Source organism: Sinohyriopsis cumingii, chromosome 12, assembly GCF_028554795.1.
Source record: "Sinohyriopsis cumingii isolate HCF-2022 chromosome 12, ASM2855479v2, whole genome shotgun sequence".
In the NCBI taxonomy this organism is placed as follows: domain Eukaryota; kingdom Metazoa; phylum Mollusca; class Bivalvia; order Unionida; family Unionidae; genus Sinohyriopsis; species Sinohyriopsis cumingii.
Window position 1 is genome coordinate 17,977,593 of NC_142972.1, and position 17,944 is coordinate 17,995,536.

At 34.3% G+C, this 17,944-nt stretch overlaps 1 protein-coding gene across 1 annotated transcript in view; it reads right to left on the reverse strand.

Annotated features, from left to right (window-relative positions):
- LOC149786041 (E3 ubiquitin-protein ligase rnf213-alpha-like) overlaps positions 1-17,944 on the reverse strand; it is a 165,428-nt gene that overhangs the window by 134,996 nt on the left and 12,488 nt on the right. The window contains exons 5-7 of the mRNA XM_089976323.1: positions 7,964-8,161; positions 5,644-5,780; positions 602-809 (exon numbers count right to left, since the gene is read on the reverse strand). Of these exons, the coding sequence (XP_089832449.1) occupies positions 602-809; positions 5,644-5,780; positions 7,964-8,161 (543 nt within the window). The remainder of the gene's footprint in view (positions 1-601; positions 810-5,643; positions 5,781-7,963; positions 8,162-17,944) is intronic.

A 17,944-nucleotide genomic window follows, 5' to 3' on the forward strand; every position in this document is an offset into this window, starting at 1 on the left:
CTTTTTCACCTTATATTTTAGCAATATAAATTAATATTTTAATTATACAAAACTTGTTGTTTTGTACTCTTTCTTATTATGTAGTTTACGATGCTATAGAGATGTAACACTAGGAAATACATCAGATTAAATGATAAACATATAAGAAAGGAAGTCTTTTAACAAGAACCTTGTATAACTTGAATCCACACCAACAGGTATACACAAGGACATCACTCCACACAAAAAATGTCTTACTATGCCCTAATTAAAGTTGTTATTAAGAGTACTGAGCAAGATCCAACAGTGAGATGATGTTTAAGAAAATTATACTTCGAAATTAGAATGCAATAAAAACATTTGTCCCTGACTGTGACTTACCCAATTCTTCCATCATGAAGATTGGGAAGCATCATTATTATTATGATTATGATTATCATAATTATTATTATCATTCCCTATCAGCAGACTAAGTTTCATTGATAAAATGTTATGTCCAAGTGTACCTGACATATCCAGAGGGATCTGTAGATGAAACTCCAGTTTCTTCCTCAAACAATGTTGAGAATATGAGGCCAGCTCACATTTATATTGTTTCTGAACCAGTTCCTTGAAAACTAACCTGGAATCCAGTAAAGCACCCCCCTGCAATCCTGGGCAGCTGTATGATGAAAACCACATGGCAAGGAGCTGTATGGCTGTTCTTTAGCTGTTGGTACTCATCCAAGATACAGTACCTGGCAGAGGCCACCAAGTTGGCACTGGTGTCACCCGAGTCACACTGTACTATAAGTAGTAATTTCTCCAAAGGGTTTGACTCCAAGAAAGATCTGAGACAGTGAAAATAGAAAATTGTCATTTGAATTGATTTGTATGCTCTCTTCATGCCATTTAATCATTTAGAGAACTATTACAAGTCTATGCTCTTAAAATACGTAAGACAAAAGAGTGAAATGCAACAAGATTTGTAAAATTAAACAAATAATTTATTTCCCTAAAAAAATGAGAAAAAAGAACTCTCAGTATTGCTTATTAAATTCCAAAATAATCCAAGAATTACAGAAACAAGTCCTAATAATTTAAAGTCCTGAATAAAATTCAGTAGAAGTCCAGAATAAATCCAAACACTGAAGGCAATGATGTGCCTTTGGTAGCTTGTATGGTGTTGATGTGTCAACAGTAATTTGTTGAATGAAATACTGGACTAAACATATAATACAACTGAAAAATCCTTTCAGTTACAAGATTATACAGTTCTCTACTTGACATCAGGTCACAATTAGCATTTTCTATTAAAAAAAAGTCTATTACCTTATGGAAAATAACCTTCTAGAATGATCATGATGTTAATAAAATAAAAAACCAGAACTTGACTATGTAAAATACACTAAGAAAATTTCAAAACCTAGATCTAGACCCAAATAAACATAGTTACTTCTAATAATAATAATACTGACATTAAACCCATACTCAGAGAGAATAATATAGCTATGTATTAGTTGCTTACAGAATAAAGTCAATTCAGGTCAAGCAGAAATGAACTCAGTTTTGGACAATGTCAAGTCCAATGTGCAATATTACATTATAATAGCATGTAATGAAAAAAAAAAAAAAAACAAACAATATAAATCAAATATACATAACAAGAACCTTTCATATGTCATCTATGAACTCTAGTATCTAAGACCTAAACGTCTAACACTGAAGCTAAACATGACAAGAAATTTTGCATCAGTTAACGAAAATATATTCTTCATCCTGATTGGTACATCCCTGGAAATGTTTTAACCCTTTACCTCATACAAGCGTCTTTGAATGCCTCTACTCCATTCGCATGGAAGCGCCTTTTGATGCCTCTACAAGATTCGCATAGAAGCGCCTTTTGACGCCTGCTGTAAACATCAGACATTTTGAGCTAGTTTTCATAGCACCACCTTCAGGGAAAACCCCCCTATTACATACTACATTCATTTCTGCGAATGACAATTACGTCAGATCACGTGGTTACTATTCATGCACTGGTTGATATCTGCTAACTGGGTCGTAATCTCCAGTCTCCAAAATGGCAGCTGCGGATTTCATTCAGTATGTACGAAGTTTTCACGATTAGAATCACGAAAGATTCAATAAATTAGGTAAAGTCTCTGATATTGATGTAGGCAGCAATTAGTTTTTATAAATTATCAAATTCAGATGACTTAGTGATATAGACACACACGAAAACCTTGTAAATTTCGAGTATCGGAAATGGCAGCTACGGTTGTTCACACGGCCTCACGGACATGATGGTGAACGAGTTCTCTCAAGATTTTGAAGCACATAAAAAAATTCTTCTGTGGAAAATAATTACACAGCTATAACAATCGGACATTACTCTTAAATTTTTCCACATATAATATATGTGTACCAAAAATGTAAAATGGTTAAAATTGTTGTTAAACGTAACATACACTAAATTGCTTAACAGTTCACAGGCAGGATTTCATTCAGTACTTACGAAGTTTTCACGATTAGAATCACAACCACGAAAGATTCAATAACTTAGGTAAAGGCTCTGATATTTATGTAAGCGTCAATTAGTTTTTATTGATTATCAAATTCAGATGACTTAGTGATGTAGACGCAGACAAAAAACATGTAAATTTCGAGTATGGGAAATGGCAGATACGGTCGGTCACGCGGCCTCACTGACATGACAGTGAACGAGTTCTCTCTCGATTTTAAAGCACATAAAATATTCTTCCGTGAAAAATAAGTACACAGCTATAACAATCGGACTTAACTCTTAAATTTTTCCACATATAATATATGTGTACCAAAAATGTAAAATGGTTAAAATTGATGTTAAACGTAATACCACTACATTGCTTAACAATTCACAGGCAGGATTTCATTCAGTACTTACGAAGATTTCACGAGTAGAATCACAACCACGAAAGATTCAATAACTTTGGTAAAGGCTCTGATATTTATGTAAGCAGCAATTAGTTTTTATTGATTATCAAATTCAGATAACTTAGTGATGTAGACGCAGACGAAAAACGTGTAAATTTCGAGTATGGGAAATGGCAGCTACGGTCGGTCATGCGGCCTCACTGATATGACGGTGAACAAGTTCTCTCTCGATTTTAAAGCACATAAAATATTCTTCTGTGAAAAATAATTACACAGCTATAACAATCGGACTTTACTCTTCAATTTTTCCACATATAATAGATCTCTACCTAAAAAGTAAAATGGTTAAAACTGCTGTTAAACGTAACACCACTAAATTGCTTAACAATTCACAGGCATGCCTATGTGGAAGCGGTCTGCTAGGTAATAGGTGTTCTATTTATAGCGTGCTGCACTTTTCACTATGCTCCATCAGGTAATGGGTTAAATGATTTCTGTAGGTTTTCACTGAGTACTATTTTTGTTACAGAAATTTAATTTCATCCACCTTATTCAATGCATAAATAGACACAAAGGTAGATACAAAACAGATTAATGTGCCATAAAAGCAATGGGACACTACTCCATATGATATCTATCAGTGTTATGCTCCTTTTGATACATTCAGTTTTATCCCACTGTACTTATTTATTAATTATATTTTGGAAAATACAGGAATAAATAAATTTTGAATTCTGAAAGTGATGTATGCTATTCAGTTCAACCATTTTATATTCCTTCATATCAAATCAAAGACCTGTTAGTAAAATCAGAGAAGATCCTCAACAAAAGTGAAAACTTTTCAAGGTGAAGTTGAAGTTTTTAAAGCAACCCCTAAAATTCAAGGATATGTCAAGGTTGTATGAACATTGTTCCTTGACCTTTACAGTATTATCTTCCCACAACATATCATTATGACCTTGCCATGATAGACAATACCAACTAAAGCTACTAGCAATGAGTCCAGTGCAAAGGGCCTTGCTTACCCCATATTGTTAAGCGGATATGTCTTAAAAACAGGAAATTTATAGAGTTACAAATGAGACTATGTCCAACAAACAATAACTCTACACAATAGTGAAGGCATGCCCTGGTAATCAAACTCATGCAAGAGTTCAACAATTTTAAGCTCACATTCAAAGCTGGAAAGTAGAAGAAAATTGCAGATCCCACTAATCTAAAATTAACTAGCAAATTTGGTTATAATCTAGAAATTCTAGGTAAAGATGTGGAACAGAAAGCAAAATTATGGATGCCAGGCAATGTGGGACCACAACTTCTATTAATGATGGCATGGAATGCTTTAAATAAAACTAGTTCAAGTTCTCCTCGATGTGTAGGGCATGCTAGTTAGGGAAATACCAAATGCTTATTAGTTGTTTTAGTGTGAAACCAAAGTCAGAAAATGTACAATCATAGGCCATAATTCCTGTATATTTCATGGAATGCTGTAGATAGTATTCATTCAAGGACTTGTTAATATCAAGCCTCATACCAAATTTGATTGAAATCAAACTGTTTCTGTAAAGTCATGCTGTGGAACCAAAGTGAGATGGGCAAGCAATCAGGAGTCATAACTCCTGTAAATGATCTTCTAGAATGATGGAAAGCAAACTTATTTGAGGTCTAGTCAACATAAAGCTACATATTCAATTTTGTTGAAATCCAACAACCACTGGTAAAACTATGTCCCAAAATAGCAAACTTAGGAGGACAGACTATCAGGGGCAATAATACATGTAAATGTTGGTCAAATTCAGTTCCGCACTTTTGAGAAGTTATGTAAAAGTTTTTCTAATTTTAGTAACCATGGTCATAACTGATGGTGGATCAGCATCAATTATACAAAATTTAAAGGATTTCATGCTAGAATATTTTCTGTCAAAATTGGGTCCAATTCTGCGTAACAGTTTCTTTTTTAGAAGAATTTATTTTAATGGTTTTCTATTTTAAGTAATGGCAAGAAGATCAGCATCATCTGTAAGAAAATTAAATCCATTTCTACTTGACTTTCTTTTAAATTGTCTCAAATTCTGTTGAACAATATTTGAGAAGTCATTTCAAGATTTTTATATTTAGTAATAGCTCAAGTCATATAGTTTTAAGATGACATCATTTGTATTAAACTTTAAATCCTTTGTGACATGTTTATTTATTTAAAGTATAGGGCAGATATATCCAAGATGGATTGACATCTCTTGTAAAAATCTGTTCATGGAAGCTTGATAGACAATGCACAACTGGTGCAAGACCATATCATAAACTACACCCGACCTTATGGCAAGGTGAGCTAAAATTTAAGAAATGGTTAAAATGACCTGAAAATCTAATTATGTCAGCTACATATGAATAAAAATATGCCTACCAAATTTAATTTTTCTACACCCAATGACTTTTGCTTAATAAGGCTGTAGTCATAATAGTCCATACAATTAAAAAATGGACAAAAATTGAAATATAAATTGAAATATTGCTCTAATGGTCTACATTTGAGAATAATATAATAGGCAAACTTGAATGGCTCTAAGTTACATAGTTCTTGTGTTATCATGCTAAAAGAGATTGAACATATAGACTATCTGACACAGACTACAGCAATGAAACAATATGCCACCTTCTGCTATCAAAGTGGGGGCATAACAATATTATTTAATTCACAGTAGGGCTCACTTTCTGAATTAAGGAGTGTATACTCCATGAAATATGTAATCTTAATGTGTATTGTTTTACCTGATTTTTCGACTGAACTGCTGCTCAGTGTCAAAAGACTGAAGAGTTTCCAGTGCAATCCTCTCAGGTGGAATTCCCACTGCCTGATGTATATCTGACTTGTCTGCTGTTGACAGAAGCTTGGAGTGGGTTGTTATCTGAAAAATATTAGTCCACATTTACATATATTGTATCTATTACTTGTCTTAATTCATCTGTTTTAAATTTGTATATGTATGTATGGGTTTTATGGTACACTGCCACAATCCTGACTTTACACAGCATCAAGCAAAAGTTACACAGCAAAAGTGGTAAAGGTAAAAAAAATGGTCCAAACAAGAGACTCCCCTTCTGTCAAGTCTACCTTTCATTTGGCCGAACAGTAAAGAACATCAACAACATCAAACAAGGGTAATAAAAAGAACTTTAACATTTATCTTAATCTAGTATGTGGATGGACAGATGGCTGTATGGACATGCAGATGGATATGGAAGGGTTGATATGCTGAGCTTCCAATAAGTCATTCTCATCCAAAGTAAACAAAACACTTCAAGAAGCCTAACCTGTTTGAATAAAAGCAAAATTGCACTCCAGGAGGACAAAAGGCACAGCTGTTAAAATTCTACAATAGGTATTTCAACAAAATAATAATCCAGAAATGTAAAATCCTTAAGATACAGGGTCAAATTTTTCTATAAAACTACATTGCTTTAGAAAATCCAAGGTTTTCTCAGGGGAACAGGCAGCTACCATTAGTTGCCTCTTAAAATATGCAGGGCGATTCTACAATCCTGAGTCAGTAGAGTCGTTGCACAAATTTTTTATATATTAAGGATTTCACCTTCATCACTCATAAAATACTTAAAGTATTTTAATATCAAACTCAGAACTTAATTTTAAATTGTGGGATCTAATAAGATTCCAAACATAAAAACTAAAATTCTGACTCTTAAATGTAATCAATTTTTCTTGAAAATCAATCACAGGAATAACTGATAATTTCATGCAGTTTTTTCATGTAATTTTGAAGACATATTTTAAAGTTTCAAGTACATTCTATTTCAACATTAGAATATCATGACGGGCTTAGTCTGGTGGCAGCAAAACTATTAAAGCATGAACACAAGCTAACAACCAAAATATCGAGCTTGGAGTAAACAGAATTAGTTAAGCATAAACACATACTAAATAACAAAACAAAAAATCCAAACTAAAAAAACCAACGCTAGATTTGACTGATTTTTAAAAAATATTCTGAAATGAACAAAGCAGAGCTTTACATTTAATATAATCCAACATATGTTATTAAAGCTGTAACACTAAGCATAAGAAAGTTATTTACTGGGTCCAAAACTTGTTCATATGCTTTAAGAACCTCCAGACCTCATGCAACAACTTGAAGTTCATAGTCTAACATAAAGTTTACAGTTTGATCCTGTCAATAGCAGACACTTATGAGAATAGGGAAAACTGGCCTTTGTAAATATATGAACTCTTTATACAGGTTCACCTTTCAAAATTGGTTTCTGAACAAATACCATGCAATGGATCTCTCAATATTATTGTTATTCTTCTTCTTGTTTTGTTATCAAGATTAATTTATGTACTCTATTCAAAAAATCATAAAGCACACATGTTGTTCTCTCCCGAATTTATGTCCAACACAAGATTACTGCATCCCACTTACATTAACATATTCTATAAATTTAATCATCACCGACTTAAAATAATCACAGGAGACACCAGGCTACTGACTGCAGAAGGCAGGTGACTACTACCATTACAAATGGGACATGTATGTATGTGTGTATATATATATATATGCACACAGTAGAACCTGTCTTGAAAGACCACCCTGCCTGCACAAAAATAATGGTCTCTCAATATATATATATATGCATATATATATATATATATATATATATATATATATATATATATATATATATATATATATATATATATATATACACATGCTGGGGGAAAAGTATAATGGCTTTCGTATTGAGGTGACTGTCAGGTCAGGTTTGACTGTATTTAACATTACTTGTGCAAACAGCTCTGATATGTTCTCTGTCTCAAGCTTGAAATGCAGATAATGAGCCAATTAGAATGGCTTTTGTGTCCAGGTAACTGCTATATACAGGTTTGACTGTGTATACAAACATGAATATCCTTAGCATTACCTGTGCAAAAGCTCTGATATGTTCTCTGTCTCTATCTTGAAATGCAGATATCAAGCCAGTTAGAATGGCTTTTATGTCCGGGTAACTGCTATATACAGGTGACCATAAGGTCAGGTTTGACTGTGTATACAAACATGAATATCCTTAGCATTACCTGTGCAAACAGCTCTGATATGTTCTCTGTCTCCAGCTTGAAATGCAGATACTGAGCCAAACTGTTATGACACTGCTCCATCATGTACACCTGTTTCAGCATTATTTTCTCCGGTGGGGCCAGATCACATCTTTCAAGTCGCACCACAGCATCTGGTGTGGCACACCATAGTAACAATCTTTTGGCTTCCTCAAGGACCTACAAAAAAGAAGTAATCAAGCACACATAATAGAAAAAGAGAAAAGCCAATAAACAATTTTAACCAGACACCAAGGTGTACAACATATGTACTTTTACCTAATTTTTGAGGAATGGTATTAAACTCGCCAATATGAATCAGCACACTAAACTGTATGACTGCAATTGGCAATATCTGAGAAAATGAATATGATGAAATTACTTTGTTGGATTAAGAAACCACTCTCTCTGTCCCTACCAAATTTGTGGCAAGGCACAAGAAGAGCTGTCAGAAGAGAACATGCATGTATTAGCATATAATGCCAAATCAGCACAACAGTGGATACATGGTACTGAAATTAAACTTCTAAAATTGTAACAAGAGTACCATGAATGGCTTATGATGTTTGATAGTCCTCTATTTAAATAACAGACAGAAATCCCTTATTTTCTTTCACAGTAACACTAACCTTTAATCCTCTGACCTGAAAATAAATAGGCTTCTTTTCTACACCAACTGCAAGCAGTCCATGAAGCTTGTGCCAGGTCGCTGATATAGAACTAATGTTAATGTGTGAAACCATTTTTATTCTTTCAGTTAGTGACCTTGAACTTTGGCCCTTTGGTCCCCAAATCAATAGACTTCTTCATCACCTCAAGTGCAAGCCAACCACGCACTTTTGTTGAGGCATGTCATGTGGAATGTATGATACTGTTTGGAAACCATTTTCATTCTTCCAGCCTTGACTTTGAACTTGGACATTTTGATGAGATCACAAGAGTTCTACCTTTTACCAAATGCAAACCAGCACAAAATTTGGAAACTGTAGATGATGGAACAGCTCAAGTTATTGTGTTAAACCTATTTGTATTCTTTTAGTGTTACCTTGACCTTTATAAGCCCAAAAATCAATAGGATTCTTTCTTATCCATAGTGCAAGCCATGTACAAAGTCTGGTTACTGCAGATGAAGAAGAACTTGAGTTATTATTCTGAAACAATTTCTTTTCTTTCAATCAAAGAGATATTGACTTTTGATCATTTGAAAGGGTTCTTCCTAACCCCAAGTGTAAGCAATCCAGTGTTTGGTAACTGTAGATGGTGCTAACTTGAACCATTTTGTGGAAAGCATTTTTCTTTTTTCAGTCATACTTAGCTTGATCTTTGAAGTTTTTTGATCCCAAAACTAACAAAGATCTTCCTTAAACCAAGCGTGAGGCATCCACACAATTTGATAATTGTAAATTTTAATAACTGAAGTGCAGAAATAAAATCAATAAGAGATGGATGAACAACATTGTAATCAAACATGCTCTGCCTAATGGAAGGCACAGAAAATGAAGAACTGCACAACATTGTTAATACTCTGTAAAATGCATAATAATTAAAATTTAAAAATTTAAAGATTTCAAAAGTAAACAATTTTAATTGTAAAAATCAGTGCATCAAAAATTTGTTTCATAAACATTCCCTCATAAAACCAACTAGGTGGATACTAACACATTTGACAAGAATGTTCCACTGTCAGTGTATGCACTTTTATCAAAGTTCAGCAGGTTTACATCACATTAATGTACCTGGTGGTGAGACTGGGGGAAGCCCAGTTGAGATCATTTATTATTGAACCTGGGGGAAGCCCAGCTGGTAGGTAAACTGTAACTGAAGCTAGAGAGAGATCAGCAGGTATTGCTTAAACATTAATATCTATTATCAATCCTGGCTTTCATCTAGATATATCAAGACTGTTGGCACATCAGTTCATCTTTGAGTACTGGCACTTCAACTCATCCATTACAACTGGCACACCAGCACATTCAATACTGGAATTCATTTGGAATACTACATTTTTGGGTCTTGTGATATAACCTTTCTGACAACACTGAATGTAATTCACAAAACTGTAAGCTCCATTTAAATTATCACTTTGTACTCAAGGGAAATACATTATTGCTTGGATTTTAATAAACTCATTGATTTTGCTTTTCTGTTACATAGCTTAAGACCCTTGAGTCGTAATAGGTAACATATCCCTTCAGGCCAAGTGACTACATATTCATGGTAGCTCATTAAAATTACAGATATATTACTGGTAATTAGACAACAGGCTTGACTGACACTTCAGCTGAATAAATAAATAATGTTATGCAGCTTCTTCTCCCCTGCTTAGATCTATGAAGACTGAAACAGAATAACTCTCATGGTAGTGATTTTGTTCATAAATTAAAACTACATCAACTAACATCATATACTAGTAAATAAGTTGTACTTTTTATCATTTAAAAGTCAGCATAAAACCAATTTTTTCTTTTAGTAATGTTTCTTCAGTAATACTTTCCTGATCATAATACTTTAGGAGAACCACTATTACCTCACAAATCCCTCCCTCCCAGGCTAAAAACCTTTTAGCTAAAATGTTAAAAGTTATCTGTCCACCAAGTCAGCAGTTAGAATGATCTCCACTTGATACCAAACCCATGAATACTTCAGTTAATACTGTAGCATAAAGCATGCTCTCCATTTGAATGTAACTGTGGGGAGGCTGCAAGGGTGAATGTGTATTAAGATCAGATTAAGTATTATTACAGAAACATTTTTTTACTGGAAAAAATTGGTTTCTTCTTCACATATGTTACCTGATCATAATACCTTAGGAGAATATGTAAGAAGTGGAAGGAGTTACCCCAGAGAGGTAATATCTGGTTCCCTAAGGTATGTGAGACCGCTTATGAAGTCCTTATGAAGTTGTTGAATGACCCAGACAGGTAATATGATGGCCCATGGTTATAGGTACTACCAGGTAGAACTGAACCTTTCAAAGTCAAAGATCTCCGAGATAAAAGCTGGAGAAGTGGACTTGACTCTGACCTCCATCCCACAGTTTGGTAACAGTTTTGTTGAAATGCAGTGCTTGTGATGACAACCATAATTTTGTGAGCCAAAATGCATTGCAAATTCATTTGATTTGGCATTATTTCCTGATATGTGGAATGAATAACACTATCCAGAAAGAAAGTGCCAGCGTTCTATTAATAATAATAATAATAATGCTTTATTTATAGAGGGTGACTCATTAGTCAAGGACTATTCTCCCTTGAGGCCCTCTTAAGGAGAGTATAACAATGCACATTATATGAAGATGGCAATAATTACTGTTTATTTTAACACGTTTAGTATTAAAATGCTAAATTCCATTATCTGTTAGAAACACATACATGCTCATGATGTCTTTTCTTAAATACTCTAATATTTTCGGCAGATTTTACATGTAGTGGAAGCTCATTCCACAGAACTGTATTGAAAACTCTTTAAATTGCTCTGTTCTTGGTTTTGGTATTAGAAGGTTTCCATGTGATATTGATCTCAACTGGTATTGTGTTGAAAAAGGCCTGAATAAGTCTTGAAGATACTCTGGTGCAGTTCCATGTAGACATTTATATAAAAGAACTGCCTTGTGAAAATCTATCCTGTCATATATTATTGTGAACCATTTGAGTTCTGTAAATAATGCTTTTGAGGGATGATCAACAGATGCATCTAAAATTACACGTGCTGCTCGTTTCTGAAGTTTATAAATCCTGTCAAGCTCAGATTTGGCACAGTTTCCCCATACATTAGAACAATAATCCATTGTTGGAAGAATATATGACTTGTAGTATAGATTGCGAGTTTCCATAGGTAAATATTTCTTGATTCTGCTGAGAAGGGCAATTTTGGATGACAGTGTTTTACAAAGCTTATCAATATCTTCATTCCATAATAAATTATTATCTACAGACACACCTACAAGCCTTTCATGTTTGACATTTTCTAATGGATGATTATTTATTGCAAGAGACAGTTTTGGGTTCCCTGACTTGTGTAGCTTTTGTGATGTCCCCAAAATCATACATTTTGTTTTACCTTCATTAATTACCATCCTATTTTGTTGTGCCCAGTTTTGGACTCTGATAAGGTCTGAGTTTAATTTCATTTGGATAACATCAGTATCAGAACTAGATGTATACAAGGTTGCATCATCTGCAAACAAATCTGTGTTTGTGGATTCATTATTTAATGGTAGATCATTGATATAGATAAGGAAGAGGAGAAGGCCCAAAACTGAGCCTTGAGGGACTCCTGAATGAATAGTGCGAGTTTGAGAGCTAATATTGCCAATGCTTACTTGTTGAGACCTTTGGTTTAGGTATGATCTAAACCAGTTTAAAGAAGGATTGTCAAACCTGTAACAGTTCAACTTTTGCAGCAGAATTTCATGATCAACAAGATCAAAGGCTTTCTTGAAGTGAAGGAAAACAATCCCAGTCATATGTCCATTATCCATTTCCTTCAGCCAAAGATCAATTAATTTGGTAAGTTCTGTTTGGCACGAGTGGTACTTTCTAAATCCTGATTGAGCTTTATGAAATAGAGAGTATGTTTCGAAAAATTAATGACCTGAATGGCTACATGCTTTTCAAATAGTTTTGACAATACAGGTAGAATTGATATTGGTCTGTAATTTCCTGGATCCTCCTTTTCTCCTTTCTTAAAGATAGGTGTAACCTTTGCACATTTCAATGTTTCTGGAAAATTACCACTCATTATACTTAAATTTATGATATGCGTTAGTGACTTTGTTATTACTGGTGCAGCAATTTTAAGAATTCGTGGACCAATACCATCCAATCCAGAGGATTTATTAATATTAACCTTAATTAGCATATCAAAAACATCAGCTTCACTTACATTAGCTATTGAAAAATAATTATCATCAGGAATTTTAGCTCTTATAAATAATAGAAGAGCATCAATTAGGATGTTAGCCTGGTTCTGAATACTCTTACTGGAGATGCTTATGAAGAAATTGTTGAACATTTCCACAATGTCTTGTACAGATGTTGCTATATCATCATTTTGCTTAAGTCTAGGGGGAAGACAACTGTTCTTGCGTGGGTTCAGCTCTTTTAGATGCTTCCACAATGTTTTGGTACTCTTACTTTCATTAATAGCCTGTTTATAGTAGTTCTCTTTTGCCTTATCTATCAGGTGCTTAGTTTTATTTCTCCACTTTCTATAGCTTTTCATGTCTTTTTTCTTGTGGAAATTATCTCTTAGGTGCCTAGCCTCATTGATCTCAGGGGTAATCCACTTGGGTGTAATTTGGTGTTTAACCCTTTTTGTTTTAATTGGGGCATGCTTGTCTAAGGCTGCATTGAACATCTGATACCGTTTGTCCAAGGCAGTGTTGACATCAGCTATAGTGCAGACTGATTGGAAAGGTTTGCAAACTAAATCATTTAAGAACATTTCCTCATCAAACTGTTTGAAGTCCCTGTATTGTATTTCAATGTGTTGGCCATTTTTAGATGATTTCAGAACATGTCTAATTATACAGACTGGGTAGTGGTCACTCTGTGCATACACTGGTACCTTAATTTCACTTACGTTTTCAGGTTTATTAGTATAGACATGATCAATGATAGTAGCACTTTTATCCGTTACTCTAGTTGGGGTGTTAATTAATTGAGTAAAGTTGTAAGTTTCAAAGCTACTTATCCATGTTAATGGTGGAGTTTTCATATAGTCAATATTAAAATCACCTAATATGATAATTTCTAAATCTTCCTTAAGTAATGCTTTTTGAATTTGAACCTCAAATCTATCAATCCAATCAGCTGTGGAACTAGGTGGCCTATAAACCGAACATAAGAGTATTGGCTTTGATTGGGCAAGGGTTACTTCAATCCAGATACTCTCTACCCCAATAGTCTCTAGATCAACACGTCTGTTATAACTAATGGAACTGTCTACATAGAGAAGAATACCCCCACCCCCCATGTATTCCCTATCTTTTCTTTCAAAGTTGAACCCCTGTATTTGGAGAGCCAAATCATCAGTATCATCAGAAAGAAAGGTTTCACATAGACCTAGAATATTGACTGATCTAGTTTGCTGTAATATTAACTTTATCTCATTCAGTTTAGGGATGATGTGTTGAATATTTAGGTTGATTACTTGCAGACCTCTTTTGAGGAGGCCAAATACATGACAATTTTGAGCAGAGGATTGATCTTCAGACAAGGCAGTATGCAATGTATTGTTTTTAGACTTGACAGATTTCTTTACATTGCCTTGATTATTTACATAAACATATGAAGAAGATAACATACAAGATCCATCTGTTGTACCATGACCACATGTAGTGGATATTTGAGAATGTTCAATATGAGACTGATTTACATACATACAAGAAGACATTGACATATTAGACACTTGGGGGGGCCTCAGAGGGAGAAGTAACTTGAACAGTTGCACTTTGTACACAAATCAGATAGTGCCTGAAACCTGTTTATAGAATTATAATTATTGCATTTAAAAGTATACACATATTCTAATGCATTTTGTTGCTGGATATGTGTTGCATAGGCCTGTACATCATAGCCTTCTACCTATTGGTATGTGCACAACTTTTGCTTATGTCCTAGTTCGTTACAAAGATGGCAGCGAATCTGTTTTCCATGCAGACACCGCTGTGTTACATGACTGTGCTCTCCACAATACAAGCAGTTGTCTGACTCATGCCTAACCCCTTTTATAAGTCTCATGTACTGGTCTATATTCCTAAGGAGCATGGCAGTACCTCTGTTGGACAAGTGGATTTGGTCTCGCTGGTACAATTGTTGGTTCACTCGATTGTCTTTGAAGAAAGTCCAGTATTGCAGAACAAGGAGTATTTGGAAATTTTCACACAACATACTTAGGGTGTCATTTAGTTGAGTCATAAGTGCATCCCTTCTTGGCGGTAGACCTGAGATGATTATTTTACATTCTGTGTTTTTGGACCTGATGGCATACAACAAACTTTCATAATCATCCTCAATGCCTTTCAAAGATTGGCCATTACTGTAATTATTGCCACCAATGAGAAGAATTACAGTATGATAAGATGACATATCCATTTCCAATATTTTTTCTGTAATAGTGTTAATAGTAGCACCTCTATGAGTTTTTATGTCAGTTTTATATAACCCTCTTGTTCTTAATCCTTTGATTATTGATGATCCTATGAGAAGAGATCTGTCTTTAACTATGTTGTTGATTTTGACAAGTGGGGGGTTCAGATGCATTGTTTGAACTTCTTGATTTCCATGACTAGACTGACTGAGAGTTTGGTGACTGCTGTATTTAGTATTTGTATTTAATTTAGCTCCTTGTTGTGGGTAATTGGAGGTTGTCTTTAGAACAGTTATGGTGTCCAGTCCCTCTCTGAGGGGTAAGAAGAGGCATGATCTCTCTCGATACACTGACTTTTAACTTGTAATGGATCTTCAGGACTATTTCTACAGCGCCCATATTCAGTATAGATACTGTGGCACAACTGGCCATCGGGGGCGCTAGTTGAATTGTGGCACTATGGGTAGACTCAGCTTTAAGAGTGCCAGTGTACTGATGTCATGAGATGCCATTTGGAATGTTGATCAATGTATGTTGGCCCATAATTCTACATAACAGGTGGGATTGGTTTTATTATTGACCTCAAGCAGGCAGATTTAGATGGCATAGTCTGTAAGGTGATTGGATATTGACCCCATGTGGTAAAGTTGCCTGGTTCTGCCAAGAAGAGTTTATCATTAATCATGATGCTGAGGAAGGAGTTGGAGTTGTCACTAATCTAGATGCTGTATTACATTACTCTCACAATCTTCTTTTAAAGTTTGTAAAGCAGTGTTGAATTGTCCTTTTTTTGTTATCTGACATATTCTGCAGTTTGAAAAGATCCATCTAACATATTCTGCTATAGAACATCCACAACCTGCACCTTAACGTGTGTCGCCATTTTCTTTAAAATTATAGTCTGGTCTTATAACAAACTAGCTTATCAATACAATGAATCTGTGAGGAAAAGTTCATATCTGAAGAAACCCATATGTTTTCTTGTAAATGGGTCATATACAGTTGCTATAAATAGCAAATAAGGAACGTACTATTATGCTATTCTTATGCAAGTTATCTTTTCAAGAATATTCTCACATTTATATGACTGGATTTAAAGAGGTGATAATATAAATGACAAAACAACTTTTTACTGCTTTAATTTTATTTTATTTTTCACTCTACCAAAAAAGCATAATCCACATACAGGCAAGCATAAAACCTAATTCGGTGAAGAAATACGTAATAATTATGCCAAAAGCATAATGGTTGGCATGTATGTGTCAGGTGTATTGCATATCTGACAGCAAAAGATGCATCACATGACATAATTTTTTGACTCACCAACCCCCTAATCTGGTTTATCTAAAAAAACATGATTTTTGACTCCCATCAACCCAGGACATGGCTATTTAAAGAAACATGATTTTCAGTAATATTAGTAAGAATGAGAGAGAGAAACTGATTATGCCCATAAAATGTAATATATAATATATAAAAAGATAAACATTTATGCTTGATGTTCATGGAAAATTCACCAAAGCGCAGTTTATTCAGTTTACTGTTGTGGTATTAGATGTAATTAAAAGGAAAGTTGGTCAAAGATAATCATACACCCTTGTACAGATTACTAAACTGATTATTTAAAATCAACTGCTGATCTATTAAATGATACATGGGAGACCATGCTCTCTTTAAAAGTAACCCATTAAATAATGCTTGCTACCTTAATTTCTCCAAGATCAATCTATTGAACAATAGTTTAATGAAGATATTGACTGGTAGTTCAAATTTCTGTAAACCAAGAAAGATAACTGATTTTTCAATATTTTTATTCTTCTCTCTTTCATTTCCTCCCAACTGCCTATATATCTAATCAACTTTTCACAAGGTTTGGAAGGAGGTTTGAAGATTTGATTCTTTTTAATATGTGTTGAAAAAAAAATAAGCAGAAGGGTCTACTTGGAAATTTCTTCATAATACTTTTTGGTGTGACATGGTATCCTCAGTAGATCCATATTTTTAGCATCTTTCTTCCTTTAGAAATTAAAAAAATCCAACAAAAGAATAGCTCTTTTCAATCACAATTTGCACCACTATACTGCATAAAATACACCATTTTTACCTGAAATGACCATATATTTTTACATTAGTGGCTGGTAAGCTTGTTCTAGAGTACTGTCACATACACCACTCCCTCAACAACCCACTTATAACACATGGTCAGGTGTGGATCCCATTTTTTAAACCAGAAAATACCCCAAAAATTTATCCCTATTTGTTGAACTTGAAGAAAATCACGAACAAAATTGGTAACAGAAACTCTGATGCATCACTCATTTTATCGTCAAAAATGGTAGATAGTACCAAGAAATTTTAATCAACACTATGAAATATCAAATTTAAAAATAGGTCATAAAATTCTTTTACATTTTCTTTCCAAATGACATTCCTAGTACACTGCAATTAACAAGAATTTTTTTTTTTTACAAATCGTCAAGGAATTGCTAAAGGTGTAATTTATGTGCAAGTGATTAAATATGCAAGGAATATTCATATTTGGTGACGTCATCAAAATCCACTGTTTAACCCATTACCTCATACAACCGTCTTTGGATGCCTCTACAAAAGTCGCATCGAAGCAACTTTTGACGCTTCTACAAAAGTCCCATAGAAGTGCCTTTTGACGTCTGCTGTAAACATCAGCCATTTTAAGCTGGTTTTCGTAGCGCCACCTTCGGGGAAAACCCCTTATTAGATACTACATTCATTTCTGTGAATGACAATTACGTCAGATCACGTGGTCACTGTTTATGTACTGGTCGATATCTGCTATTTAAAGTAACTGGGTCGTAATCTCCACTCTCCAAAATGGCGGTCGCGGATTTCATT